Raw genomic sequence first — 27,446 nt, 5'->3', positions numbered from 1 at the left:
AGAGAAGGGGTTTGCCTCGGTGTTTCTCGCCTCCCGTTAAACTACCACATGGAATATTTAGGAGAACAACCAACCAAGTGTCCGAGTGCCCTTAAGCAAGACACTTGACCATTATTGCTCCGTTCTTCGGATGGGACGTTAAGCCGGAGGTCCCAGCCCCAGTGACACTTATCGCTAAGAGAAGGGGTTTGCCTCGGTGTTTCTCGCCTCCCGTTAAACTACCACATGGAATATTTAGGAGAACAACCAACCAAGTGTCCGAGTGCCCTTAAGCAAGACACTTAACCATTATTGATTCGTCCTTTGGATGGGACGTAAGCCGTAGGTTCCAGCCCCAGTGACACTTATCGCTAATAAAGAGAAGGGGTTTGCCTCGGTGTTTCTGGCCTCCTGTTAAACCCCACTCGGAGTATTTAGGAGAAGAACCCACCAAGAACCAAGATACAAGATGCAAGATGGAAGCACGTACCACAGTTCTTCTCGTCTTCGCCGTTGGGGCAGTCCATGACCCAGTCGCATTTCTGGGTGATGTCGATGCAGACTTGGTCACTGGAGGAGTAGCACTGCCATTTGCCCTCGCCGCAGGGACTGACGGTGGGGGTCCAAGGAACGGAATCGAAATCATCTGTGATCATAGACAGAAAACAAGTTGCCAAATGAGGTGTAATTTCATCACTCTCTGCTTCAAGGGGTATGGCCTTACAGGTAGAGTAGATAATTCGCAGTTATCCAAAAAAAAATAACTCACCAAATTGTTGTTAAAAAGCATACTTGGTTTAAAGATAGTAATGGCACTAATCTCCGTGTGCATAATGTGTGTCTGTTGGCATATATGCCACAATAAATAGCACAGCCTATTGTCCGATAGTGACCAGTCTCATCCGCTTTGAACAGCGCCCCCACCAGTCAGGCGAAGGTTTATTGAAAATGGCCGAAAACAGATCCCGTGTTATGATACTTTGCCATTTGACTAGTAAACACAGACAAATTGTTGTTTTCAGTAACAGTTATACTTTTAGTCCATTAAACGGTTTATGTTTACCGGTTTACAGCATTTTACCGTGCTGGTTTTAACTGATAAGCGGGAAACCGTTAAACTAAAAAATGGTTTCTCTGTCAGAATATTTAGCCATTCATTGCAAAGTCAGAACGGAATATTCATATAATTCACCTGTAGCGCAGTGATTGGTTCCCTATTTACCAGTCTGCCATGCTCGTTTTACCTGGCTTGTTTTGCCGTGCTTGTTTTACTGTGCCACTTTTACTGTGCCGGTTTTACAGTGTTGCTTTTACCGTGCTGGTTTTACCGTGCTGGTATTAGCAAGCTGATTTTTCTGCGCTGATTTTACCATACTGGCTTTGCCGGTTTTACCATGCCAGTTTTACCCACCTGTGTAGCGCTTGCAGTCTGGAGTGAATGACGTGTCGTCCACAGCTATATCCCCTAATGGACCATCTCCGTTTACGCCTTCCAATATCACCTGGACAAAAAAAGTCGGATAAATTTCTAGGAATTAAAAACAAAATGTCCAAAATTCATTGTCGGTCCAACTGCGCAGAGCAACAATCAGCCCAGGGCCCAATTTCTTGCTCAGCTTAGCGAAAAATCCCTGCTTAATTTAGCAGAAAACTCTGTGCTTACGGTACGCATATTTCACGCGAGAAATTTTGGCTTATGCGCGCATGCGAACATCCAGTAACTAAAGATTGTGTGCTTACAGGGTTAGCACAGAATGTTTCTGCTAGCGCGGTCAGCACAGAATGGAGATCGTAAGCGCAGAATTGCGTGGCTCGAAAAGCCACAAAATTGGGCCCAGAACAGTTGCAAGATATGCGCAGCGTATGAGAATGTTAACGGAACAGAAAGCATTGCAGGAAACAATTTGCAGGCACGTTGCTGGGATGAGTTGCAACGTCGTGGCATATCTCATGAAACCCGGTGCGCAGGTCTTATTCCACAGAGCCGCATTTAAGCTGAGCAAATATATTGCACGCTTACCAAATTTACGTTTAAAGCAACTCCATGAAACGTGAAAAAAAACCCAAAAAACAAAAAAATTGGTGGACCCTTGACTTTCACAAACATCACTGGAACGTAATAGTTACCTTTCAGAGTCTGTTTATTCAGAGTTGTACCGAGTCACGATTTTTGTGACTCGAGTCGAGTCGAGTAAATTTAAAGAAGCGATCGGAATCAAGTCAAGTCATTTTAAATAAGTGACTTTGAGTCAAGTCGGGTAGAGTCATTAGGTCAAGAAGGTCGAGCCAAGTCTAGACTTGATTCAAGTCGGGTAGAGTCATTAGGTCAAGAAGGTCGAGTCGAGTCTAGAATGTGCGTTCTGGAACCATGAGGTGGGAGTCTGTGACACGCTGTATGTTTGTACATGACAAGTGGCTGCCGCCCTAAGGGTGGTCACGTGAGCGGAGGGATTTAGCCACAACACTGAATGAAGAGGTCGCGCTGACCTCGCAAGCTACGTCCCGCTTAAAGCCAGAGTCCATCATTTGCATCTATCCAAAAAATAACTGGCGTAATTATTGTTGAAAAACACACTTGGTTGAAAGATAGTAAGGGGACTAAACTCCCTGTGATATTATTCTTTCTGGCAAGCTGTCATTTTGAAGAAATCGACAAAAGAAGGCCTTTCCAACGGTGCTTCTTAAGACGCACCGTTGGAAATCTGCGTTAGTAGTTTGTTATTTTATTCAGCGAAGCGCACGCAAGCGTTGACACGACGCACACGCGCGCGCGGTTGCTATAATTCGTCGGATCAGTGCACGATATCGCGTACCTGCAATGGGCTCAGTGAGAACGTGTCTCGGACGCTGAATTCAGGGCCAATTCAAAACACGATTCAGCAACTTTTGATTTGAAATTGAGATCCTAGAATGCTGTTTTTTCTCGAAATATACAGCTGAAGCTGAGCTGAAACTTCATCAGGTCAGTTGTTCAGCACCCTTCTTTAGATTTTGAGCACTTTTGTTGCTTCAAACGAACAAAATGCAGAAATTACAAATGATGGACTATACCTTTAATAACAGACTCTGAAAAGTAACTATTATTTCTATGTCACTGTGACAGAGTCCAATATCAGTCTTCATGCTGCTATACCTGGAACGGTTTGTCTGAGTCAAACTTGATGTCCACCCGCTCCCAGAAGTCCCCAGAGTGACCGGTGCGGGAGTACAGGGTGGTCTCCACTCCGAACGTCTGTGTCCACGTCTTGATCTTGACGGTTCCCAGGTCTGTGCCGTACATGTAGAACCAGAGACGAAGCTGGGAAATGGGGAGAAAAAAAAAGGGAATTGGTCATGTACGGTTTAATCCTGGTGAGTGGCTTGCCTTTGTAACTTGTGATTGAAGGTTGGGGTTCGAATCCAGCTGCTGGCCATGAGCTAGGTCCTCAGGCAGGCGAGAACACAATCAGTGGCTGATTGTGGCCACTTGCAGAGAGTGATCTATGGTCAGTTGCGGTGCGGTGTCAGCATCTGTTACTTGTGATTGAAGGGTCAGGGGTTCAAATCCAGCTGCTGGACACGAGCTGTGTCTTCAAGCAAGCAAGAACACACCTAGTGGCTGATCGTGGCCACTTGCAGAGGGTGATCTATGGTCAGTTGCGGTGCGGTGTTAGCATTTGTTACTTGTGATTGAAGGGTCAGGGGGTTCGAATCCAGCTGCTGGCCATGAGCTGTGTCCTCAGGCAAGCCAGAACACACCTAGTGGCTGATTGTGGCCACTTGCAGAGGGTGATCTATGGTCAGTTGCGGTGAGGTGTTAGCATTTGTTACTTGTGATTGAAGGGTCAGGGGTTCAAATCCAGCTGCTGGCCATGGGACGGGTCCTCAGGCAAGCCAGAACACACCTAGTGGCTGATCGTGGCCACTTCTAGAGAGTGATCTATGGTCAGTTGCGGTGAGGTGTTAGCATCTGTTACTTGTGATTGAAGGGTCAGGGGTTCAAATCCAGCTGCTGGCCATGGGATGGGTCCTCAGGCAGGCGAGAACACACCTAGCCGCTGATTGTGGCCACTTGCAGAGAGTGATCTATGGTCAGTTGCGGCAAGGTCAGGGGTTCAAATCCAACTGTTGGCCATGAGCTGTGTCCTTTACAGGCAAGCTAGAATACACCCATATATGCATATTATTACTCACTCCCGGGTGAAAGGGTCAGGGGTTCAAATCCAACTCTTGGCCATGAGCTGTGTCCTTAGGCAAGCTAGAATACACCAATTTATCATTACTCACTCCAGTTCGAAAGGGTCAGGAGTTCACATCAGGTGTGAGTGCTTCTAGCAGCTTTCCGAGTTAGGGCCTGTAAACTCGGAAAGAATGCAGTGCTTGTAGCAGTACACTCTTATCTTGTTCATCCCTTTGTCAACAAACTGGCCCCTGTTATCAGATACTGCTGCTAATCCCCTGCACTTGTCAATATCACCTGCGAGACAGCACATGTGGCTTTATTACACTAAGTGTTAGGGATTATAAAGCCGCTGTTTGGACAAAGAATTAAGATAGATTAGAGGGCTGGCCAGTTTACAGTTAGATTGACTGTTTTCTCTCAGAATTTTCTAGTGGAGGTTACTCGCAATGAAATGGAGTTGCCGGCCATGTATTGGCTGTGTCCTCAAGCAAGCCACATTACAGAAGCCCGATAATGTTAATTTGGCGAGAGTGATTTAGTGTGGCCATCAGCCAGCTTATCTCATACCTGGCAGTCGTCCCCAGACTGTATGGCCTGAAGTGGTGGCCACGCCAAGCGTGCTCGGTCTTTGTAATTGGCAGAGCTGGAATCAATGTGGATAAAGCTTCCTAAAAAAAACCCAAAAAGACAGAAAGAAAGAAATATCTAAAAAGTATCTTTATAAACACAATACTATAATACCTAATATAACACAATGAGTATACAGAGTTTATACGTCGGTGAAGAGCAAAACTTACTATTGATTTACATCACCCCCATGCAAATTCCATCTTATCAATACTACACTGTCGCTGCTCTGACCTCATAATGACAAGGACCATTCACAGATTTGATTGGCTGTCGCTGCTCTGACCTCATAATGACAGGGACCATGCTTAGTTCTGATTGGCTGTTGCTACTCTGACCTCGTAATGACATGAATCACTCTCACATTTGATTGGCCGTTACTGCTCTAGACCTCGAATGACAAGGACCATTCTCAAATTTGATTGGCTGCTGCAGCTGTGACCTCATAATGAGAGAAACCATTCTCAGATTTGATTGGTTATTGCTGCTGTGGCCTCATAATGAGAGAAACCATTCTCAGATCTGATTGGCTATTGCTGCTGCGACCTCACACTGAGTGAAGCCGTTCTCTGCTCCGATTGGCTCACCTAGGTAGGTGTTTGTGGAGTGATCTCTGAGTGGGCCGGTTCCCCATGCATCCTCGGTGGATCCTTGGGCCCTGGTCCAGTTGAAGGCACTGTGGTCAACGCGCTTCCAGTCGCAAAAGTTGTCTTCAAAGTCGCACCGGTCATACTTTTGTTCGTCTAGGTGAGAAAGAAAAATAACAAAGCAAACATTTTTATGGGCAATCGGAGTGAAGCCAAAGGTCCATTTTCTCATCCTCTGGGCTCTACTTAAACAGACCACATTACAAATGAGGAAGTCCACACAACAGACAACGTCTCAGCCGGAATGAAGATCTACTGACCACGGTGAAGAAAAGGAAAAAGAGGGGGTACGGACATGCAACGAGAGCAAGCGGATTGTCAAAGACCATTCTCCAAGGAACAGTGCAGGGACAGAGGAGACAGGGCAGACAGAGGGGCATACTATCAACTAGGGAGACCCACTACCACAAAAAATACAAAATACAATGTATGGCTTTTGCCGTTGGGGGGGCCAAGTGCTCACCAAGGGGGGCCCAGCCCCACCAGCCCCCCCCCCCCCCCACCCTGGCAATGCACATACCACAGCGCACAAGTCCAACATCGTGGCCATTGGAACACAGTGCCCCAAACTCTCATTACGAAGAATCAAGGCAAGACGTAAAGTCATGCTTGAGAATATTATACGATCTCATTCTCACCACAGAATTTGACCCATTCCTCGGACATATCACCGCAATCGTCGCTGAAGTCGCAGACCCGGCTATTGTCGACGCATGCCTTGCTGGCACATTTGAACTCCGTGTCGCGACAATCACCGGCCACAGGTTCTGTTAAAAGAACAAACTGTAAGTTAAATTTGCGCGATCCCCCTGGCATGCTGGCAGTATTTATACAGTCAGTTAGCAAGCACACTTGTCAGTGTACCTAACCAAAATCAACAATGACCTCATTTGACCCCTAGATGACCTCTGACCTCAAATGTCGCAAGTCGTCTGAAGTCCCCCCCCCACCCAAAGATTATTGTCACCAAGTTTGGTTGAGATTGAAGTCTAACTTTCGGCCCATTCATATTACCGTAAAAGAAAGACGAACCAACTTTTAATAATGCTAACCCCAATTTCACGGCTCTGCTTTTACAGTCATGATAGTAAGCAAACAAAAATCCTCGCTTACTGTAACAGTACAATTTGTGCTTACAGTTAGCATACTTCACGGGTTAGTTAGGAATTTTGGCTTCATGTTCATGCGTACATCCTGTAACTCAGACTTCTCTGCTAACAGGGTTAGCACAGAATTTTTTCGCTAAAGCTGTTAGCGCAGGACGGTGATTCTAAGCGCAGAATTCTGTCCGTTAGCAGTGCCATGAAATGGAGTACCGAAGTGTGACGTCATTTAGAACCAGAAAGTGTAGTGCAAATGAATGGAGTACTTGTTGGTTCACGGGCTGAATCGCGCACTAATGTCTTTCACACACATTTTGTGCGCGTGACGTATTCACTTCGGTACGTACTCCATTGGTCTCGGTCCAGAGCCCAATTCAAATTAGCAACTGTTGGAAAGCTCCTGCGTGGTAAAATGAAAGAAAAGGCTTTAGAGACTTACGAGGAACTTGACAGCCGCTGAGGAGGATGTCGTCGATGGCGATGTCCCCTTCCGTATCGAAGCTCCGGTAGGCGTCAAAATCCACCTGAGAAGGCAGGTCGCATATACAGGGTAAGTAAAAAAAAAAGCGAAACCCAAACCCCAACAATTATATTTCATGTTTAAAAAACTATGTAGCACCAAAAATAATAATGACCGGAAAGCCAATTTCATAAGCTACTTTTAGATGAAAAAAATACTGAAATTGCTCAATCCGTTTAAAGAATATCACCATTAAAACACAGTGAACCTAAAACCACTTTCGTCCAAAAATCCGATTTCAAGAATCGTCGTCACAATTGTCTCCAAACATCACCAGCGATAAAACCTCAGTTTAAAAGTTGAAAGTATTCAACAAAGTCCTTTTGAAGGCCTGTTGTAAAAAAAAAAAAGGGATTGTATAAATCACATTGTTTGCCTAACCAGGGTTGTTAATAAAGATATTGTGTACTACAGTTGTTGACAGTTGTTGAAAGAAGTATTCTGTGTCGTTTTCCTTGTTGTTCCAAACAGTCAGAATACACAATAAATTGGGGTTTTTTTGGTTTTAGGGTCATTGCGTTTAAATCAGAGATGCCACAGGGTCTGCTTGAAAAAAACGGAACTAGGTCTGCTTGAAAAAAAAACGGAACTGGGTCTGCTTGAAAAAAAACGGAACTGGGTCTGCTTGAAAAAAAACGGAACTGGGTCTGCTTGAAAAAAAAACGGAACTGGGTCTGCTTGAAAAAAACCGAAACGGCTGCTTGAAAAAACAGAACTTTTTTGTGTGTGAAAAAGCCACTCCGTGTCCGCCACAAAGTCCCCGTTGTCATCTTTATCTTGTACTTTTTTTGTAGCCAAGCCAAGTTCTGTTTATTTTTTAATTTTGCTTCTTTGGCCTTTAAAGCTGTTGGTTTCTTTCAATCAATTTGACTTTTTCCATATTCCTAATATTTATTCTGCCTACCCGAATTTCCAACGTAATATTCGACACGAAACATACACGATTCCACAACACTGCTGTCGGTGAACATGATCCTTGCACTACGCACTACGCGTAGTACGCGATGCGCTCAACGAAAACATGGTTGGTACCCGCATTTTTTGTATTCACATATATCACTGCGATTGGAAACCACCGATAGCTGAAATGATAGACTTGATTTCCAGGCTGATTGCTATGTGTGTTTAGCACACAACACGCCCGCACGCGGTGAAGCACGCGCGAGGCGCCGTTGTATACTGCGTGCAAGTACGTCTGTGCGTTGGCTGCTTGTATCGCATGCAGGCTCAGCAACAACATACACAAAGACTGTTTTTAAGACTACTTCAACGAACAACGTTGTGCCATGCATGCGCCTAAATGTACTAAATCGAGGTAAAAATCAACGCATTTCCACAGTTTTTCTTCTCTTTTTCTGGTTAATTTGACGGCCGGAAAATTTTGTGAGATTTTTTTTAAAAACCGGAATTTCGGTTAAAACCGGAAAAGTGGCATCTCTGTTAAATGGTGATATTCTTTGGTTCCTGACATCAGCGGTCAGGTACCCGGTTCCTATGCACAACCCTAATAGCAATACGGCAGTCAATTAAGTTTTTTTTGAATGACTCCTACGTCAACTCACGTCAAAGGTACCAGGGATGCGGCCCAGCGGCGCGATGCCCTTCTTCCACTGGCCGCCCTGGTCGCCCTCGAGGCGTAGGATTTCCAGGCTGATGGTCTCCTCGTGAAGCAGCACCGACAGCTGCCCGATGCCCTCGCCCTGCATGTGGTACCAGAACTGCAGCTCGCAGCTGGCGGCCGCGTTGTGCTGCAGCGGGCTGTAGAACACGGCCCAGCCCGTTCCCGTGTTGGAGCTGGCCGCGCAGTACAAGTAGTAACCTGTGTTAGGAGGAATGACGGGGTACCAGTTAGACTGAAAATTTGGGACTCTCAATACTGTGTATGAGGATCCCAAAACTTAAGGTATTGAAAACATGCAAAACAAGAAAATAGACTGGCACCTAAAACAACCAGTCCAACACAGCTTCAGTACTGCATCAATCAACCACGGCAAAAGAATTTAAGAAACATGTGGTATGAAGTGGGAACTAGTCTAAATTTCACACATTTCACATAGTAATAAAGCCACCAGACTGTTAACACAGAATGAATAGGTCAGTCTTTCCAAATAGTTGGACCATGGTTGGACATGTACCAGTCTAGTCTTTAGCCCCATTTTGAATTCACTTGACCTCCCTCTCATGTGCAAAATATTACAGAAAAGTCTACTTTAAAAATTGAATTGAGTCTGCAAACTTGGTTGGTAAAATACTGAGGACATTTTCTTTGCCCCAGTGGAATTTTTGGAGAAATTTGCTGGCTAAAGTGTGAGTAAAGTGGGCCTGATTTAGTTTTGCACGTTTCAGAGCACTCCAGAGCCCTGTCTGCAGTTCGACTTTTCATTCACTGTTGTCATTCTTACTTTTAGTGGGGCAGATTGGGAAAATATCTGGGGGATTTTTCACTTTAATGACACAAGCATGGAATTTGGCACACAGAGTATGTCTTAAAGCTACAGTCCATCATTTGCAGCTATCCAAAAAGTAACTGACGTAATTATTGTTGAAACTTATACTTGGCTGAAAGATAGTAAGGGGACTAAACTCCCTGTGAAATTCTTTATGGCATGCTGTCATTTTGAAGAAATCAACGAAAGAAGGCCTTTCCAATGATGTGAAGCGCGCGCAAGCGTTGACACGACGCATACACGTGTGCGTTTGCTATAATTTGTCTGATCAGTGCGCGACATTGCATAGCTGCAAATGGCTCAGTGAGAACGTGTCTCGGATGCTGAATTCAGGCCCAATTCAAAAATACATGATTAAGTAACTTTCGATTTGATCCTAGAATGTTGTTTTTCTCGAAATGTACAGCTGAAGCTGAGCTGACACTTAAGTCCGGACACTTAAGTTATTATCTTTTTTTTACTCATCCCGTGGAGTTATAATCTGTTTAGGTCACAAACCTGACTCAGAGAGCGTGGTGTGGTCGTACGTCGGTCCCGTGTTATCGGCTGGAGACTTGCCACTGTGCCGTTTCCACGTGAACGCGGACGAGTTGTACTTGATCCAGTTGCATTCGTCATTTTCAAATGAGCATTGTGTCCCTGAACGCAGAAATAACGAAACAAAAAAAGAAATCAAGTTATCATTTCTTTAGATATTTCAGGGGAAATCATTTCAAGTGATTTTGATTTTATGATTTAGAATGAACCTATTGCAAAACCAAGTACCAATCAGTACAACTCACGGCACCTTTTATTGGTGTAACCCTACAATTTTTTTATACTGAGTGCTATCAGCGGGCTTTGAAGAAAGATAAATCATCGGTGGGACTCGAACCTACAAACTCCTGCTTGCTATTGAGTGTCATGGCCTAGCGTTAAGAGCACCGTACCGGACTCATGCTCTGGTGTTTCAGAGGCAGCAGAATGTGGGGTGGAGCCCGGGTCTGGACACTTTTACCCTTAAACAAGGCACTTAACCAATATTCCTGAAGTCGTCATTCGAATGGGACGTGAAGCCATAGGTCCTGTGTGTTGTGTAATGCGAGTTAAAAAACCCAGTAATCGTTATAGCTGAGAGAAGGGGTTTGCCCCGGTGTTTCTGGCCTTCTCTTAAAGGGAAAATACAACATTTGCAAACATAGAAAAAATAAAACGACCAAGTTTTTACGAAATACCTTACAGGATGTTGGTAAATGACAGTCTAAAGCATCCTGTAAAATTATGGCACCTGGTGTGAAGTCATTTTCAAGAAAATTCTATTTTTGTATACATTTCCAACGATGGTCGGCCGACCACCGTAGGAAAAACCTAATTATTTTTCACTACTGCTCCAAATTTACCATTTTTTTCAGTCCAAATTTTGTTTGCTATTGGTTTCATGTTCATGAAAGGGTGCAGGCCAGCTAGACTGGTTCCCTTACCGTGCAATTTTCCGGCATCCGTAAATTGATCCATTTCATATTCAGTGGAGTCAGGGAACCAGACTACTTGAACATTTTTGTTTTCTTGGTTTTTCCAGCATTTTCGAATACAAAACTTCAAACATGTCAGTGTAACAATAATTTGATCTATTATACTAACCCCTCAAATAGTTCATTTCTGAAAATTAAAGCAAAAGCCAATGATGTACATTCCCTTTAAAACTGTGGAGTACTTAAGAGAAGAACCAACCAAGTACTAGTGCAGACATCTGACCCAGCAAAGACCAAATCTGAATTTTTTTTTTGAATTCTGTTTTCGAAAATAATACTTACCGCAATTTTGTTCGTCGGTTCCGTCATTGCAGTAGTTGACGAAGTCGCACAGCTGATCTTTGGAGGCACACTTGCTGGAATCATCCTGGCAGACCTTGTAGCACGCGGGTATCACAGCTACAAAGACCAGAGACGGAGCAAGGCTAGTAAAGCTGGTCTCACAGCGCACACAATTCTATTCAACTTATTGCGAATAGGCCTTATGCACGAGTTGGCCATCCATTTTTGTCGAGTTCCCTGAATGTATTTCATAAATCGCTAACTGTTGAATGGGACGGCGCCAGACTATTAATGCAGCCTTATTTTACTGAATTATTTTTTTAAATCTGGCTTAAAACATCAGGGAATGTTTGTTTACAAATTTAAATTATTTGTTGAAGCAGACTTGAATTTAACTAGTAATTTGCTTGCTTTCATTTCTTTTCGCAAGTTCAAAAAATGAAGATTTTACCTCACTTTCAATTCAATATGGCCGACTCGTGCATAAGGCCCATGGGCTACTCTGCGAATTGACAGTAGAGGGCGCTTCGTGACAACTCAGGCCAAGCTCGGGCAAGGACCATTAGTCGACTAGTGGTTGATTTGTGACGTACCTTACGCCTGCGCACGTGGGAGCGTCTCTAGTCAAACGCTGGTCAAAATGTCATCGCAAAACCTCTGGATCCTGGCTCTCTGCTAGCGTTATGAATGCACGCGGCTATTGGTTACCAGCGATGCAACCAGCCCCAGTAGGCTGGTTCCAAATAGTCGACTAGCGTAGTCAGCCACCGCCGACTAGACAGAGTTCGAGCAAACGTTAGTCGAACTATGGTTAACCATTGGTCAACTATAGTCCTTGTGCGAACTTGGCATCAGTGAGCGAATATCATCCTCCACATGAGCACAAACTTGTAGCGTCTCTGTGCACGTGCAAAGACAACCTAAATCTTCACTCATATCTTCACTCAGAGAGTGAACACATTAAAAGTGTTGAATTCCTCCCCCCCCCCCCCCCACACCCCAAGACCCAACATGCCTACCTGGGCACTTGCCGTTGGTGATCACAATGTCGTCCACCGCCATGTCGCCAAGGTGCGACGTACCCACGATGCCTTGTATCACGAGCTCAAAGGCCTGCGGGTAGTCGGGCGAAAAGTCCTTCACGGCATGGCGCCAAAGGTCCTCCAAGTTGCCGGTGGCCGTGAAGATGTTCTGCGAGGGCCAGATGTTGATGTTCATGGTGCCCATGTCGTCCCCGTACATATGGTACCAGAAGTCGATGCAGTAGTCGGCGGGTTGGAAGAAGCCCGATAGAAGGTTGGCGGTGTCACCCTCTTGGCGGGGTAAGGAGGTCTCGATGTAGACGTAGGTGCCTGGAGGCAGACATTGCAATGATGTGAGATTCACAATTGGGGAGGGGTCAGGTTGTCGCAGTGGTGCTTCCCTCGCGTTCCACTCCTATGGGCCCGGGTTCGATTCCCACCCTGGTCCACACTTGGATTGCATTTTCAGTCCCTGCCGTAGGGCTATATTAAATTACTAGAGCGCTGACTCGATGTACAAAGTGATGCCTGCTGGGGGCATCCATGTTTGTGCAGCGCTGACTCGATGTACAAAGTGATGCCTGCTGGGGGCATCCATGTTTGTGCGCAAACCTACGCAAAGCTCAAAGTTTTGCACGGCTTTTGTACGGCTATTTGCATATCTGCTTTTGTATTCTATACAGGTGCGTTATCAGCGCCGATACGCTCAAATCTGAAATGAGCGTTTCATTTTGCTCTGCGCAAACAACACAAACGCGTGCGCGTATCTGCTACAGAGGATTTTTGCCGTAATGTTTTTTTAACCAGAAATGTCAAAACGCACTGAAGTTGTTTGCATATGTTATACCCGTACTTGTTCGTTGCATTTAGAGCACACTCTTAAAAAATTTCACTCCATCTCATTATGTTCTACAAACACGCAAAATGTCTGCGCGCAGGACAGCTTTCAAGTTTCTCCGCGCATATTAAAGAATGATTAGTTCGCACTCTAGTCATTGAGTATAGCTGTACGATCCCCGCTTGATTCTGTGGGTTTTCCCCAGAATGTTCTCCTAGGGTTTTTTCTCCCATCTTTAAAACCTGAACATTTCTTAATCTTTGCACAGCTTTTGGGAGCCCATTTGTGTCTAGTTTAGTCCGAGATGCGACTGAAAATGAATGATGTTGAGAACAGAATGCATATACGAGTTTTTAAGAAAGGAACTAGCTTCGCCTTTCAGACTCACCGTACGGACTTCCGAACGTGTGGTCAACAGACGGGCCCGTCTGCGAAGAAAGCGTGGCCCCCTTCTGTCGGACCCAATCGAAGCCGTCCTGGTTGAATTCGGCGTTCTTCCACGTGCACATGTCTCCCGACTCAAAGTTGCAGTTGCCGTACGGCTGGCAGGCGCCGTCGCGGATGCGGATGTCGTCCACGGCGATGTCGCCTTGCCAGCTCTGACCACGGATCGCCTCGAAGACAACCTGGAGCAGAGAAAGTAAAAGAAGGGATTAGGGTCGATGGACTCCGTGCGCCAACAAAAGAGGGCGCGCTTTTACCTCTTTTGAGATTCCAATGGACGGGACACACAGCGTGCACGTACTGTACTGTACTAGTTCGCACGCGAAGTACGCACAAATTCCTGAATGTGCAAAAGTTATAGCCACAGCGTCTTCGCGTGAGCGTCAGGTGTAGTCGAATTCAACTTGCGATGGTCTCGCAGACTAATCCCTGCCTCCAATAACTTTGGATACATTCCAAATACGCAGTGGATGGATCGGGAACCAGTCTAGGTCACCCCAAACTCTTCTTTTCTGGCCGTTGATGGGGTACTTGTGCACGGAGCCCATACAAGTATTGCTTTCAGGGCAGGTATAAAAAAAAAAAACTAAGCGTTCCTTTTTGAATACTCAGCGATTGGAGAGGGTTTGAAATGACAGAATGATCCTTTTTGAACTCTCTGATCTGGTGTGAGAAAATGGACATCTGGTCCATCAAACGCAGATGATTTGAAATCAAAATATCAATATTTCTTTGTGTCGATCCCTCACGCTTTTGTAGAATAGATGTCTTCCGCAACTTTTCAGTACGAGATACCAAAATTGGTTGAGTTTTTGTCATTGACAGCATATAAGACATTGCACCTACACACAGATGGACGTGATTATAATTCAAAAACTCTTCTTCTTTGATTAAACTGAAAGTTTGCATTTATTTAGCGAGCATAGCCCCTACATGTACATGTACTCATTGAAAATTGGTCTTTGTGATTTTGGTCTTCCGGGCCGTACGATGGACTCCCACAAAAATATCCAGGATCTCCTTTGAGCAGAGATGCCACCAATATATCAATAAAAAGCCTGAAACACTACTAAAAAACCTGAAACTACCCTTATACCCTTTCAAAACTGTTTTTTTTTTTAATGTTTCAGACCAAATCCTGCACTTTTAATTTGTCACTTTTTCGAAAAAAAACCCCCCTGAATTCAGGTTAAAACCTGAAAATTGGCATCTCTGTTTGACATTACTTGTAACATCGAGCATAGGTATATGTCGAGAACTCACCTGGAAACTGGAAATGGACACCAGCGTGATCTCGGCCACGTGCCACTCGGCCCAGTTGTCATAGTCCCGCGAGAAGATGTTCTCGTAGTTGCCGTAGGTCTTCTTGTAGACGTTCAGGGTGCCGATGTTGTTTCCGTAGTTGTAGTACCTGTCACGTCAAAAACAGCAATCACATCTTGAATTGGGCATTTAAAATGACGACGATGCAAAGTATCCTCTAAAGAACGCTTAGCAGTATTATTTTTTTTTTAGGGGGGGGGGGAAGGGAGGATGGAGGGGGGGGGGTTGTAGAAGGCGTGTTGAGGCTTAGGGGTCTTGCCAACGGACATATGGAAAGAGCAAAGTGGTTAGGGTCACGGCCATCGCTAGAAGGGGATGTGGGAGGGGGGGGGAAAGGTCACCCACCACATTAATCGTGTTACCACATTTTTTCGTCTGCAAATTTGTTATTGTGCCTGCAAATCCATCATCAAATGTGCTGCGTTAAAGAGCGCCACCTATTGTCCAAAAGTGTCCATGATAGTCCATTTTGAACAGCCCCCTTCCCCAATTTTTTATTATGAAGGGGGAGGGGGTTGTTATAAATAAAATTACCTTTTAACACAAATAGTCCATTGGCAAATTCATGCCCCCCCCCCCCAACCAACCTTTAAAGTGGTCTAGCGACGCTAGACCACTAGACAGCGACGCTGGGGTACGAGGTAAGTGGTAGGCGCTAATAATTCGAGCGATTCACAATGCAGTGCGCCACCAAGAGTTTGCCATGGAGAGTTAATTTTTCCCATTGCATTTTGAGAGATGGTCGACAAATTTGCAGCGCGGGACATTTGAAAATGTTACTTTTTCCGGTCAGTAGTTTCGTAAGCGTATGATTCGAGTATATGTTTGTCCTTTTCTATTCCTTTTATCAATATGGTGTTTTTTTGTGAGGCGGCAGAATGGTATGCCCCAATCTATAAAGAATTAGCTCAAGTTGTCTACTGACACTCATTCAAATGGGCCATGTTTTATCGACCGTAAACTAGAAAAATGGACTCTCCATGGCAAACTCTTGGTGGCACACTGCATTGTGAATCGCCCGAATTGTTATGATATTTGCACAGACACCTGCATGGTCTTCGTGCGAGTGCCAGGCTCACGGTCGCAATGCATGCGAGTCCCCCCGACTTTCTCTTTGTGACCAAGCGAGGGGGTGCTTCTGCACGGGGTCTATGCCATCATGAAGGTCCAACTTACCAGAACTGTAAGCACTGGCCGGGCGTCGAGGAATACTTGGGGCTGTCCATCCGTGCGATGTCCCCAACCTGCTGAGGGTTGGACATCTCGGCATACATGTAGTGCCCTGGAGGAAACAAACAAGCAAACAGGTATGTCACGTTTAAATATCGGGGCTTTCGGTGGGGGTATGGCCCCTTAACCAGTTTGTGTCAGAGGCTGTGTATAATACGCACTGGTTCTTTTCATACACAGGCACAGCTGACGGGTTAAAACGTCACGATTGCCTCGACTAGCCTCTGGGTGACGTCTAAACACGCTAATCCGTTGTGTCTTTTGTACATAAACATAAAGTCCAAGAAGTCTGTGGAGGCGGACCGCGTGTTGATCTTGAATTGGCCGTTGTGCACAGCCTATTGTTCTACAATTTACGTTCCGTTGCACACCCCGGAGTGTTGAAAAATATGAGGTTTCGGCAAGAAATATCGTACAAATACTGTTGAAATGACTCTTGCGAATCAGTATTTTGTGGCGTCTGGCTGTATAGCAGAAGTTGGCTGGAAAATGTTGCCTTTTAAAGGTTAAAGGTACTAAAAAACATTTGCAAACATCAAAATACAAAACTATTGTTATGCAATACCTTACTTGACTGTAAGTGAATAATAGTCTCAGCATCCTGTGAAATAATGGCACCTGGTGTGCTGTCATTTTCAAGAAAAAAGGGGATTTTTGCATCAATTTCCAATGATGGTACGTCGGCCAACCAACGTTGGGGAAAAAAGGGAATTTGTCCAAATACTGCCCCCAATTTACCAAATTTAGTTCACGTTTTGTTTTGCAATCGGTTACACGTCCATGAACTGGTGCAAGCCAGCTAGTCTGGTTCCCTGACCTGACAATTCCCTGACGTCTATGAACTCCTCCATTTTGTAACAAGTAGGGTCAGGGAACCAGACAGTACAAGAACAGCATTTTTTTCTTGGTTTTTCCAAAAACTGTAAACAGCTCAGTGTAACAATATTTGCCATAAAATACTAACCCCCAAATCCATCCATTTCTGACTATTACAGCAAAAGAAAAAAAGGTGTATTGCCTTTCAAGGGAATGTACAACATTTGTTTTTGCTGCAGTTTTGAGAAATAAATGGATTTGGAGGATTAGTATGTTAAAGCAAATATTGTTAAACTGACTTGTTTCATGTCCTGGGTTTGTAGATGCTGGAAAACCAAGAAAACCAATCATGTTCTTGTAGTCTGGTTCCCTGACCCCACTTAAGATGAAACAGAGCAATTTATAGACTTTGTGGAATAAGCCATTTGCGAGTTAAATTTGAATACAATCTGGAACGCTGACTTAATCCAATGCTTTGCACGTTTTAACTTTGCATTCTCCCGACCAAAGAGACTGTTACTATATCACGTGATTCGGGGCAAGCCTTATGCTAGCAACCACAAGCTCCAGCATTGTCTGGTGTCTTTGTGCCATTCTCACCCATTGTGAACAATGTATTGGTGCTGAGCGTCTCTTACGTAACTTTGTAAGAGCTTGCCCCGAATCATGTGATTAGCAACAGTGTCTTTGGTCTGGAGAATTCAAAGTTAAAATGTGCCAAGCATTCTGAGCAAGTCAGCGTACCAGATGTTTTTCAAATTTAAATCCCAAAGGGTATAGGTTACTCACAAATGGCTTATTGTAAGGTCAGATAATCAGTCTAGCAGGCTTCTAACCCTTCACAGGTGTGTAAATGTGAAATAACTAAATATGCAAAATTAGGAGCAGTTTTTGAAAAAAAAAAACAGTTTTCTCCAACGATGGTCGGCCGACCAGCGTTGGAAAAATACAATTTTTCTTGAAAATGTCAGCACACCAGGAGCCACAATTTCACAGGATGCTTTAGACTGTCAGTCCTTAACAGTTCATTAAGGTATTTCGTGATAATTTGATCATTTCGTTTTTCGATGTTTGCAAATGTTGTATCTTCTCTTTAAAGGGCAAAAAAAATAATAAGAAAACACAAATTTTGATGTCCTGAAACAATCAAGGAAGAAATCTGAATGTTCAGATATCTGACCTGTGAGTGTTCCATAGGTGTGGTCGCTGGACGGCCCGGTGCCAAAGCTGGGGGTGTGGCCCTGGTGCAGCGTCCAATCAAAATCGTCCGTCGAGTCCTGTTCGTAGCCGCAGAGGCCGTTTTCAAAGTCGCAGAGCTCTGGAAGCAAGACATGAAAAGGAAAACATGGTTATGATAAAAAACTGGGATTATAAGGTTTAGAAAAGGACTGGAGCGAGGTTTAAACCTGCGACCTCCATATTGCCGTTCTGGTGCTCAACTAACTGAGCTTTCTAGCCCTGTGTTGGTGGTTTCCCCATTTTGTCAACGTCATTGTTCAGAAGCCATAAACCCATATATGCCATGTAGGCAGGGATCACGCCCAAAGTCAGGAAGAGTTCATTTTTTCCCAGTGCATTGTGGGAGATGGTTGACAAATTCGCAGCGCGGGACATTTGAAGTTGTTCGTTTTCCCGGTCAGTAGTTTCGTAAGCATATGATTTGAGTATCTGTTTGCCCTTTTCTTTTCTTTTTATCAAAATGGTGTTTTTTTGTAAGGCGGCAGAACGCTATGCCCCAATCTATAACAATTAACTAAGTTGTCTACTGACTCTCATTCAAATGGGCCATGTTTTGTCGACCGTAAACTAGACAAATGGACTCTCCATGGCAAACTCTTGGTGGCGCACTGCATTGTGAATCACCCTATTTGAGTCAGTGAAGAGGTCAGTCAGTGTCATGTGGAGTGTCATGGCCTAGCGGTTAAGAGCACCGGACTCATGCTCTGGTGTTTCAGAGGCAACAGTGGCGTGGGTTCGAGCCCGCCGGGTGGACACTTGTGCCCTTAAGCAAGGCACCTAACCATTATTGCTTCGTCCTTCAGATGGGACGTAAAGCCGTAGGTCCCGTGTGCTGTGTAATCCAATGCACGTAAAAGAGCCCTGTGACACTTATCGCTAAGAGAAGGGGTCTGCCCCGGTGTTTCTGGTCTCCTGTTTAAACTCCCACGCGGAGTATTTAGGAGATGAGCCAACCAAGAACTAAGAGCCAAGGTACAAAGAGGGTCCGGCCAAAAAATACAACTGTTAAATATTTCTCGTACCTCCTGGCGGGCAGGCTCCTGCGTGGAACTTGAGATCATCCAGGGAGATGTCACCCTGGTAACTAGGACCGGCTGTGCCTTCCAGGATAACCTAAGGATAAGCAAAACAGAAAGAAGTCAACCTCCGATTATCATCTGAATCATATTTAATACTAGGTTTCGCCCTTCACCGACGTCATTAAGCGTGCTACAGGGTGAGTCAATAAGTCAACTCTTTTTTTTCTTCTTTTTTCTTTTTTCCACTATTAATGGTGATTTTTGTATGTTTTCCTTTGCAAGTTCTCATTTTATCCATGGAGGTTGAAAAATGTCCATGTTCCATTGTCCAGGGTGGATAAAAAAACCCCCAAAAACGAGATATTATTGCTAATTGGAACAGGAGTAGGGCACATGTGAATCAAAAGGAGATATCCTCTGTTAGGGTTGAATCTCCTCTTTAAAATGACACCTTGATCATGTCTTTACATTCACGGTTGACTGAGCAGTGACCGATTTTATGAAAGGGTCTATTTGGAGAATTGCGCCACTTTTCATGGTGAAATCTCTTTTTTCCCCCACCTGCCTTGATTGGCAATCATAGCCTTTCACTCTGTGACAAATGACACAACAAAAACCACGATTGAAAAGTGGCGCAATTCTCCAAATAGACCCTTTCATAAAATTGGTCACTGCTCAGTCAACCGTGAATGTAATGACATGATCAGGGTGTCATTTTAAAGAGGAGATTCAACCCTAACGGAGGATATCTCCCTTTGATTCACATGTGCCTGACTCCTGTTCCAATAATCAATAATATCTCGGTTTCGTTTTTTTTTATCCACCCTGTATTATGGGTATGCATCAGTTCGTAAAACGGCAAACGATCAGTGGTGGACAGCTGAATGACTGGTACCTTGTACTGTGTGGTCTCCAGGAAGTGGATCATGCCCTGGTTCCACTGGTTCCCGAAGGAGCCCATCTTCTGCCAGACGGCCGTCTCCTTGTTGTCCGGGTAGGTCTGGGTGTAGATGGTCAGCTGGTCCACGTGAGCGCCGTACATGTGATACCAGAACTCCATGCAGTGGGTGTTGTTGTTCGTCTCCTTGAAGTAGTTGGAGGCCAGCCGGGCCTTGTTGTCTTGGGTCTGCCCGCTGACCTCGATGTAGATGTAGTAGCCTGGGTGCAAGACCGAAGAAAAAGAAATATGGCTTCAGAGGTTGAAGGTCAAACCAGATGATAAACAGAGGGTTTTAAGGCTTTCAAGCAGACCCAGGTGAAGAGATATGATTTATAAAAAAAACAGGACAAAAGAAGGACTTTAGAAAAAAAAATCCGGATAAAAGTGGGACTTGTGATGAATGCCCACCCAAGGATCACTCAATCCAATTCTGAAGCATAGTTGAACAATGACCTCTAATGACCCCTACATGACCTTTGACCTCAGTAATCCTATGAAAAATTGGGCCTTCAACACACAAGGGTCACTGCATCCAAGTTTTATCAAAATCTGTGAAAGCATGTAGAAGTTACAAAAAATTTTCAAAACTGCAGCTCTAAGGTCATACGGACGTTCCAGCAGATGAGAGTTCCGAGGTAGGAGCATTGTTGTCCTTTTATCCCTATTTCTTAATATTTCATTTGTGGGGTGCCCTATTTTCTAAAGATTTCACTCGTGGGATAAATTTCCTATCTGGTGTGTACAGTCATACAGAATTTAGCACTGTCTCCAAAACTTTGTTTAGGGGACACAAAAATTCCTTGACTTTTCCTTTGACTTTTCCATGACCTTTTATCCCTATTTCTTAATATTTCACTTGTGGGGTGCCCTATTTTCTAAAGATTTCACTCGTGGGATAAATTTCCTATCTGGTGTGTACAGTCATACAGAATGTAGCACTGTCTCCAAAACTTCGTTTAGGCGACACAAACATTCCACGACTTTTCCATGACTTGCCATTATAGCTGTAAATTTTAGGATTTTTCCAGGATTTTTCCAAGACTGTGATGAGAACCCTGTCCAGTGGGGCTGCTCTGGTTAACCCTTTCATGCCCACATTGTTTATTGACTAAGCTCTCCCCAGGACCAAATTGTTTGCTCAGTCATGCGGAAATCACTAGAGCGTGAACAAAATGAGCACGAGTCAAAAACTAACTTTTTTCAACCCAGATTTTCATTGCCAAGGAGTGATTAAAATCATAAATGTTGTGTGTAAAGTTTGTTCCTTGAACCTTACTCTTGTATGTGATGTAAAAATGAAGTCCATATGTGCAAATACAAGAGAGTTATGCCTGTTTGTTCATCTGGTTTCATTCATCAAACTGCAAGCCATTTCACCACATGACCAAATGGCACTCCATACCTCGAATTGTGCGTGGATACTTCTGAAGCACTTTTCTCATTTTTTTGTACGGTAACACTACGAATAAACCACACCAATAGAAAGATCCGAAAACACTCTTTCAGCTGGTATATAGTTGATGTATGGGCGGCCAAACATATCAACATGCCGCCTTTATAAAAAGTAGTGAATATATCTGTGTTGAGGGTGTTCTGTGTGGTTTCCTGGTCGACTAAAGTCGCCCATGGGAACCAGCAGGGGTCTACTTCTTGTCGACAAAAGTCGCCCATGGTAAGGAAAGGGTTAAATACCTGAGGCATCTCCCAGTGTGTGGTCGGCGGTCGGTCCGGTCATCACACTGCCCGTGGTGCCGGTCTCGCGTCTCCAGTCAAACTCATCGTCAGGAGAGGACAGCTGGGTCCACGTGCACCATCCGTTCTCGAAGTCGCAGTCGTGGGAGTTGGGAGCTAAACAAAACCAAACAAAAAACCATACCAACATGCAGTTTCAGAGAAATGTAAAACCACTAACAAACAGTAACAAATAAACAAAATAGTTTCTTGATGATAAGGCAAAAAAAAATAGTCTCCAGTTTCTGGTATGGAGCTTGACCCCAAAAGTGGTGCGGCGACGCGGCTTTTTTTTTTTTTTAACCCTGTTTTTTCCCTCCAAATGTTGGCTGATGACTGCAAATGGTGCCCGACTAAATTTAGTGCAAATATATGGCAGTCCAGAGAGGCCACATAAAGCTTATACTTGATCGTAACCCCATCTAAAAACACGTTAAAATTGTGCAGCAGCAGGATTCCAGTCAAACCAGTGAGTTTGGCAGTTTTGAGACATCATCTTACATTGAAAATATTTTTTTTTTTATTTTGCCAGAGACTTTTTTTTTGGCCTAAGCAGAGCATACTGTCCAAAACGTTACATTTCATAAAAACAAAAATGAAAGACTGCATTTTAGTGAGACATGTATGCATTGATATTGCTTTTTAAATTTGACATAAAATGTATAAGTCAGGTTCCTTTTCCGGGGGTGGGTGTTGGGGGGGGGGGTTTAAAAACAGAAACAGACATCTCTCAATTAAAATGTCAAAAATGTTCAGTGATTGGACTAAATAATGGAAGAACCAGCGTCCAAAAAACTTACGATAGACTGGGGGAGGGGCCGGGGTGGTGGGAGGGGGCAAGGTTGCCGGGCAGGGTCCCATCGAGAGTTCGATGTCATCTATAGCGATGTCACCCGAATAGCTCTGGCCGACAACGCCTTCAAAAATGACCTGGCAAGAAAAAGAAACAAAAACAGCATAACTTCCGCTATCATCAGGAACAGAGTCAGACACCACTAATAGGACATAGTTATTGAGAAGCTAATGTAGCTGTAACAGACCTGTTACTCCCTGTACTGCCCTAAACCACCCTGCCTGTTCCCTGTACCGCCCCAAACCACCCTGCCTGTTACTCCCTGTACTGCCCTAAACCACCCTGCCTGTTCCCTGTACCGCCCCAAAACCACCCTGCCTGTAACTCTCTGTACTGCCCTAAACCACCCTGCCTGTTACTCCCTGTACTGTCCCAAACTGCCCTGCTTGTTACTCCCTGTACCGCCCCAAAACCACCCTGCCTGTTACTCCCTGTACTGCCCTAAACCACCCTGCCTGTTACTCCCTGTACTGCCCAAAACCACCCTGCCTTTTACTCCCTGTACTGTCCCAAACTGCCCTGCTTGTTACTCCCTGTACCGCCCCAAAACCACCCTGCCTGTTACTCCCTGTACCGCCCCAAAACCACCCTGCCTGTTACTCTCTGTACTGCTCCAAACCACACTGCCTGTTACTCCCTGTACTGTCCCAAACTGCCCTGCTTGTTACTCCCTGTACCGCCCCAAAACCACCCTACCTGTTACTCCCTGTACTGCCCCAAACCACCCTGCCTGTTACTCCCTGTACCACCCCAAACCGCCTGCCTGTTACTCGCTGTACTGTCCCAAACCATCCTGCCTGTTACTCCCTGTACTGCCCCAAACCACCCTGCCTGTTACTCCCTGTACTGCCCGAAACCGCCCTGTCTGTTACTCCCTGTACTGCCCCAAATCGCCCAGCCTGTTACTCTCTGTACTGCCACAAACCACCCTGCCTGTTACTCCCTGTACTGCCCTAAACCACCCTGCCTGTTACTCCCTGTACTGCCCCAAACCACCCTGCCTGTTACTCCCTGTACTGCCCCAAACCACCCTGCCTGTTACTCCCTGTACTGCCCGGAACCGCCCTGTCTGTTACTCCCTGTACTGCTCCAAACCACCCTGCCTGTTACTCCCTGTACCGCCCTAAACCACCCTGCCTGTTACTCCCTGTACCGCCCTAAACCACCCTGCCTGTTACTCCCTGTACTGCCCCAAACCACCCTGCCTGTTACTCCCTGTACTGTCCCAAACTGCCCTGCTTGTTACTCCCTGTATCGCCCCAAACCACCCTGCCTGTTACTCCCTGTACTGCCCCAAACCACCCTGTCCGTTATTCCTTGTACCACCCCAAACCACCCTGCCTGTTACTCCCTGTACTGCCACAAACCACCCTGCCTGTTACTCTCTGTACTGTCCCAAACCAACCTGCCTGTTACTCTCTGTACTGCCACAAACCACCCTGCCTGTTACTCCCTGTACTGCCCCAAACCATCCTCTTGTTATTCCTTGTACCACCCCAAACCACCCTGCCTGTTACTCTCTGTACTTGCTACAAACCCCCTTGCCTGTTCTTGCCCCTACTGCTCCAAACATCCCTGTCTGTTACTCCCTGTACCGCCCCAAATCACACTGTCTGCTACCATGGTTTATTCCTGGTACTGCCCTTAACGGCCCTGCCTTCCTCCCCCTACTGCCCCAAGCATCTTAAGCACTGTATGGGTTGTATGGATACATCGGTGATTAAATCCCATGTTATACAATGCAGTACAGGCTGTAATGGGTTCAAAATGTACCCAGAATTCATCAACGGAAAACAACGAGGCCTGTCCGTAGCGCCAGACGTTCCCCTGGTTCCCGTTCATGGTCCAGACTGACATGGGGCTGCCCGTGGCGTGGGAGGTCTGGCTGTACAGGTTCAGAGTGCTGACCGTCCCACCGTACATGTGGTAGTAGAAGGACAGGCAGCGGCCGGCCGTCGCGTCGATGTGCTCGCTGACCAGCCAGGCTTTGTCCCCGCTGACACGGGGTGAGGACGTCTCCAAATAGACGTAGAATCCTGGACACAGGTTCAAAAATACTGCCAGTAAAACTTGTGCGATCCCCCTGGCAAACTTTCTGTCCATGTTACGTACGTAGCACTCTGAGCATAAACATCTTGTCAGAATTGCCTGGAAAGTCTTTAAATTCTTGAAAAGCACAATCCTGAACAATGGGGTGGGAATGTACAAGTGGAAAATAGGACAAACAACTTGATATTATTATCCTGCTTCATTTCCCAATCCCATGTCACACTTTTGTACCCCTTTAGTGTGGAAAGGCCCACATGTTAGAGTCATAATTAACACTGAGCTGAGCTCTCCAGAGAACTCGTAAATATCCATATTGGAAAGGATGTTTTGGACGTCGGCAATTTCTACAAGTGACTACGCCTCCACAAGGTTATCACGAAATAGATATATGGATTTTACTCAAAAACTAGGAATTTCCAAGGTGTGTTGATCCATCGCAAATTAAGTATTTTATGTAAGGGATATTAAGTCTGAATTTCAGCCCAGGAAATTAATTTAAAATAGGAGCATTTTGAATGTACACTTTCAAACTCGAAAACTTTAGTACACGAGAACAAAAGAAATGACTCCACAATGATACAAATTCCAGTATAAATGTGTTTACACACTTGTGAGTTTATATATAAATGGCCTTATGGGGTATCAGGAACAAGGGCAGCAATAGGGACAATGGTACCCTACAAGTCGGTCTTTAGAAATCTCAGTACCCCATTTGTAAAACGCTATGGAGTTTGAGATTTCAATAGGAACAAAGGAGAATAAAAAAAGGGAAGTCAAGTGGACAATAGTGGTACCCCATAACTACCCAAAAACACGGTTTGATGTGTGGGTGTGGGGTGTGGGGGGGGGGAACTGATGAGGGTGGGGTTGGATTTGGAGGTAGGGTCAGCTACAGGTAGGGGAGGTAGAACTCTCACCTCTCCCGGTGCCCGTGGTGTGGTCAGTCGACGGTCCGGTCTGGTAGCTTGGTGTGCCCCCGGCGCTACGCAGCCAATCAAAATCATCCTCTGTGCCTCTGTAGTTTGTCCAGGTACAGTAGTCGATCTCAAAGTCGCAGAAGCCTTCCGGCTGGCACGCTCCGTCGACAACATCCACATCATCAAGGGCCATGAAACCGGACGTAGCTGAGGCCGAGGTGGCTTCAAAGACGACCTGAACGCAAAGTACAAACAAAGAAAAAGTTCATATAATAAGATGCTTCTTTTCTTCTATGGAGTGAAGTGCCGTGGCCTCGTGGTCTGGAGCACTGAATTCATGGTCTGCGGGTAATTCTGCAGGTTGTGGGTTCGAACCCAGCCTGGGGTTGTGGTGCGTGTGCCCTTGGGCAAGGCACTTTGTCGTCCATTGCTTCTCTCCACCCAGGAGTAAATGGGTACCTGTGAGGGCAGAGATGGTTATTGTGACTGATTTTAGCTGCTTTGCGCCGAAATGGCAGCATCGAGCTGTATACTCCCCAGGGAGCTGAGATGGTATTTGGAATGTTTCATTTGCCCAATGAGCAGGGTAATAATGCGTCGCACCTTGAGCACCAAATAATGGTGGATACATGCGCTTTATAAATGCCTATTATTATCATGTTGGTTTTTTCCTTAACCGATGTAATTTCAAATATCCTGGTGACCGAGAGCTTGCAAGAAACTTGGATGGGTGGGACTCGAACCCAAGACGAACCTGTTTACTAGTGAAGATGTCTTTAAAAACCACTCAACCACAAAGTTTGCTGGGATCTTGTGGCTGATTCGAGCGCTTCATTTCTCTTTGTTAGGCTCAAAAAGCTTTGGCTAATAGCAAAAGAAGGTTACCGGCCAAAATGCTGCACGATGTGAATTGCTTGCGACCAGTTCTCCTGCTGGATTTGCTTAGGGAACGTCTCAAAAGTCGGAATGTTCCCATTCCATATGGAGCATTCCTGTGTGTTCCCATCCAGAACGCACTGTGTTCCCAGCGTGTTCCCACATTTAGTTATGGCTTGCACGCGCATAGACCAATGTCCCAATGTGGGATCAGCTGGCGTCCCCGGGCTGTTCCAAGTGGAAAGAACGCAGGTTCCCAATTGGAACAGGTGATGTTTCCTGGTGGAACATTCCAAGCGTTCTCCGACTTTTGAGACATCTCTTAGCGGCACTTCAGCCATAGGAAAATGCGACAATCGACACATACCCTGAAATCTTTGGAGCCGACGGACGAAATGGTGGCTTTCTGGACCCTCCAGTGGTCGCCTTGGTCGCCGCTCTTGGTCCACAGCGTCTTGGCGTAGTTATCTTGCACCTCCTTCCGGTAGACGGTCATCGTACCGGCGTTGTCGCCGACCATCTGGTACCAGAAAATCAGGCAGCGGTCGCTGCCGGGCTGGTAGACGCCGCTGAGAAGGCGGGCCTTGGCGTTGGTTGGCACGGACGCCGGGACAAGGATGTTGGCGTACATGAAGTGACCTGAGAAAAGATATTCCAAAGCGGAAACAGTCATTTTTCAATGTTGTTCTGAGCTTTTGGAGAGGTTACTTATGTAACTAGCATATCCTGTCAGTGCAACAAGGTTGTAACTCCACTGTGCAACAAAGACGTATCTAGCGCGAATACGCTCCGTGCAACAGGGTCGTATCTCGACGTCCATTGACTTCGTGTGTACATCCCGGTTATTTTAAGGAGGTACGACCTTTTCACA

General features: G+C 45.4%; 1 protein-coding gene across 1 annotated transcript in view; it reads right to left on the bottom strand.

The window, feature by feature from the left end:
- The window catches only part of LOC119726055 (MAM and LDL-receptor class A domain-containing protein 1-like), a 196,551-nt gene that overhangs the window by 24,313 nt on the left and 144,792 nt on the right, over window positions 1–27,446 (bottom strand). The window contains exons 122-143 of the mRNA XM_038197672.1: window positions 26,943–27,214; window positions 25,700–25,934; window positions 24,507–24,769; window positions 22,681–22,810; window positions 21,842–21,997; window positions 20,105–20,367; window positions 19,213–19,303; window positions 18,132–18,269; window positions 16,082–16,187; window positions 14,846–14,993; window positions 13,527–13,764; window positions 12,298–12,630; window positions 11,279–11,395; window positions 9,984–10,124; window positions 8,601–8,857; window positions 6,958–7,042; window positions 6,054–6,182; window positions 5,356–5,511; window positions 4,709–4,809; window positions 3,113–3,277; window positions 1,391–1,481; window positions 470–625 (exon numbers count right to left, since the gene is read on the bottom strand). Coding sequence (XP_038053600.1) covers window positions 470–625; window positions 1,391–1,481; window positions 3,113–3,277; window positions 4,709–4,809; window positions 5,356–5,511; window positions 6,054–6,182; window positions 6,958–7,042; window positions 8,601–8,857; window positions 9,984–10,124; window positions 11,279–11,395; window positions 12,298–12,630; window positions 13,527–13,764; window positions 14,846–14,993; window positions 16,082–16,187; window positions 18,132–18,269; window positions 19,213–19,303; window positions 20,105–20,367; window positions 21,842–21,997; window positions 22,681–22,810; window positions 24,507–24,769; window positions 25,700–25,934; window positions 26,943–27,214 — 3,771 coding nt within the window. The remainder of the gene's footprint in view (window positions 1–469; window positions 626–1,390; window positions 1,482–3,112; window positions 3,278–4,708; window positions 4,810–5,355; window positions 5,512–6,053; window positions 6,183–6,957; window positions 7,043–8,600; window positions 8,858–9,983; window positions 10,125–11,278; window positions 11,396–12,297; window positions 12,631–13,526; window positions 13,765–14,845; window positions 14,994–16,081; window positions 16,188–18,131; window positions 18,270–19,212; window positions 19,304–20,104; window positions 20,368–21,841; window positions 21,998–22,680; window positions 22,811–24,506; window positions 24,770–25,699; window positions 25,935–26,942; window positions 27,215–27,446) is intronic.

This window comes from Patiria miniata, unplaced genomic scaffold, assembly GCF_015706575.1.
Source record: "Patiria miniata isolate m_02_andy unplaced genomic scaffold, ASM1570657v1 HiC_scaffold_19, whole genome shotgun sequence".
In the NCBI taxonomy this organism is placed as follows: domain Eukaryota; kingdom Metazoa; phylum Echinodermata; class Asteroidea; order Valvatida; family Asterinidae; genus Patiria; species Patiria miniata.
Note: the sequence above shows the minus strand (reverse complement) of the source record. Positions and strands in the feature narration are given on the sequence as shown.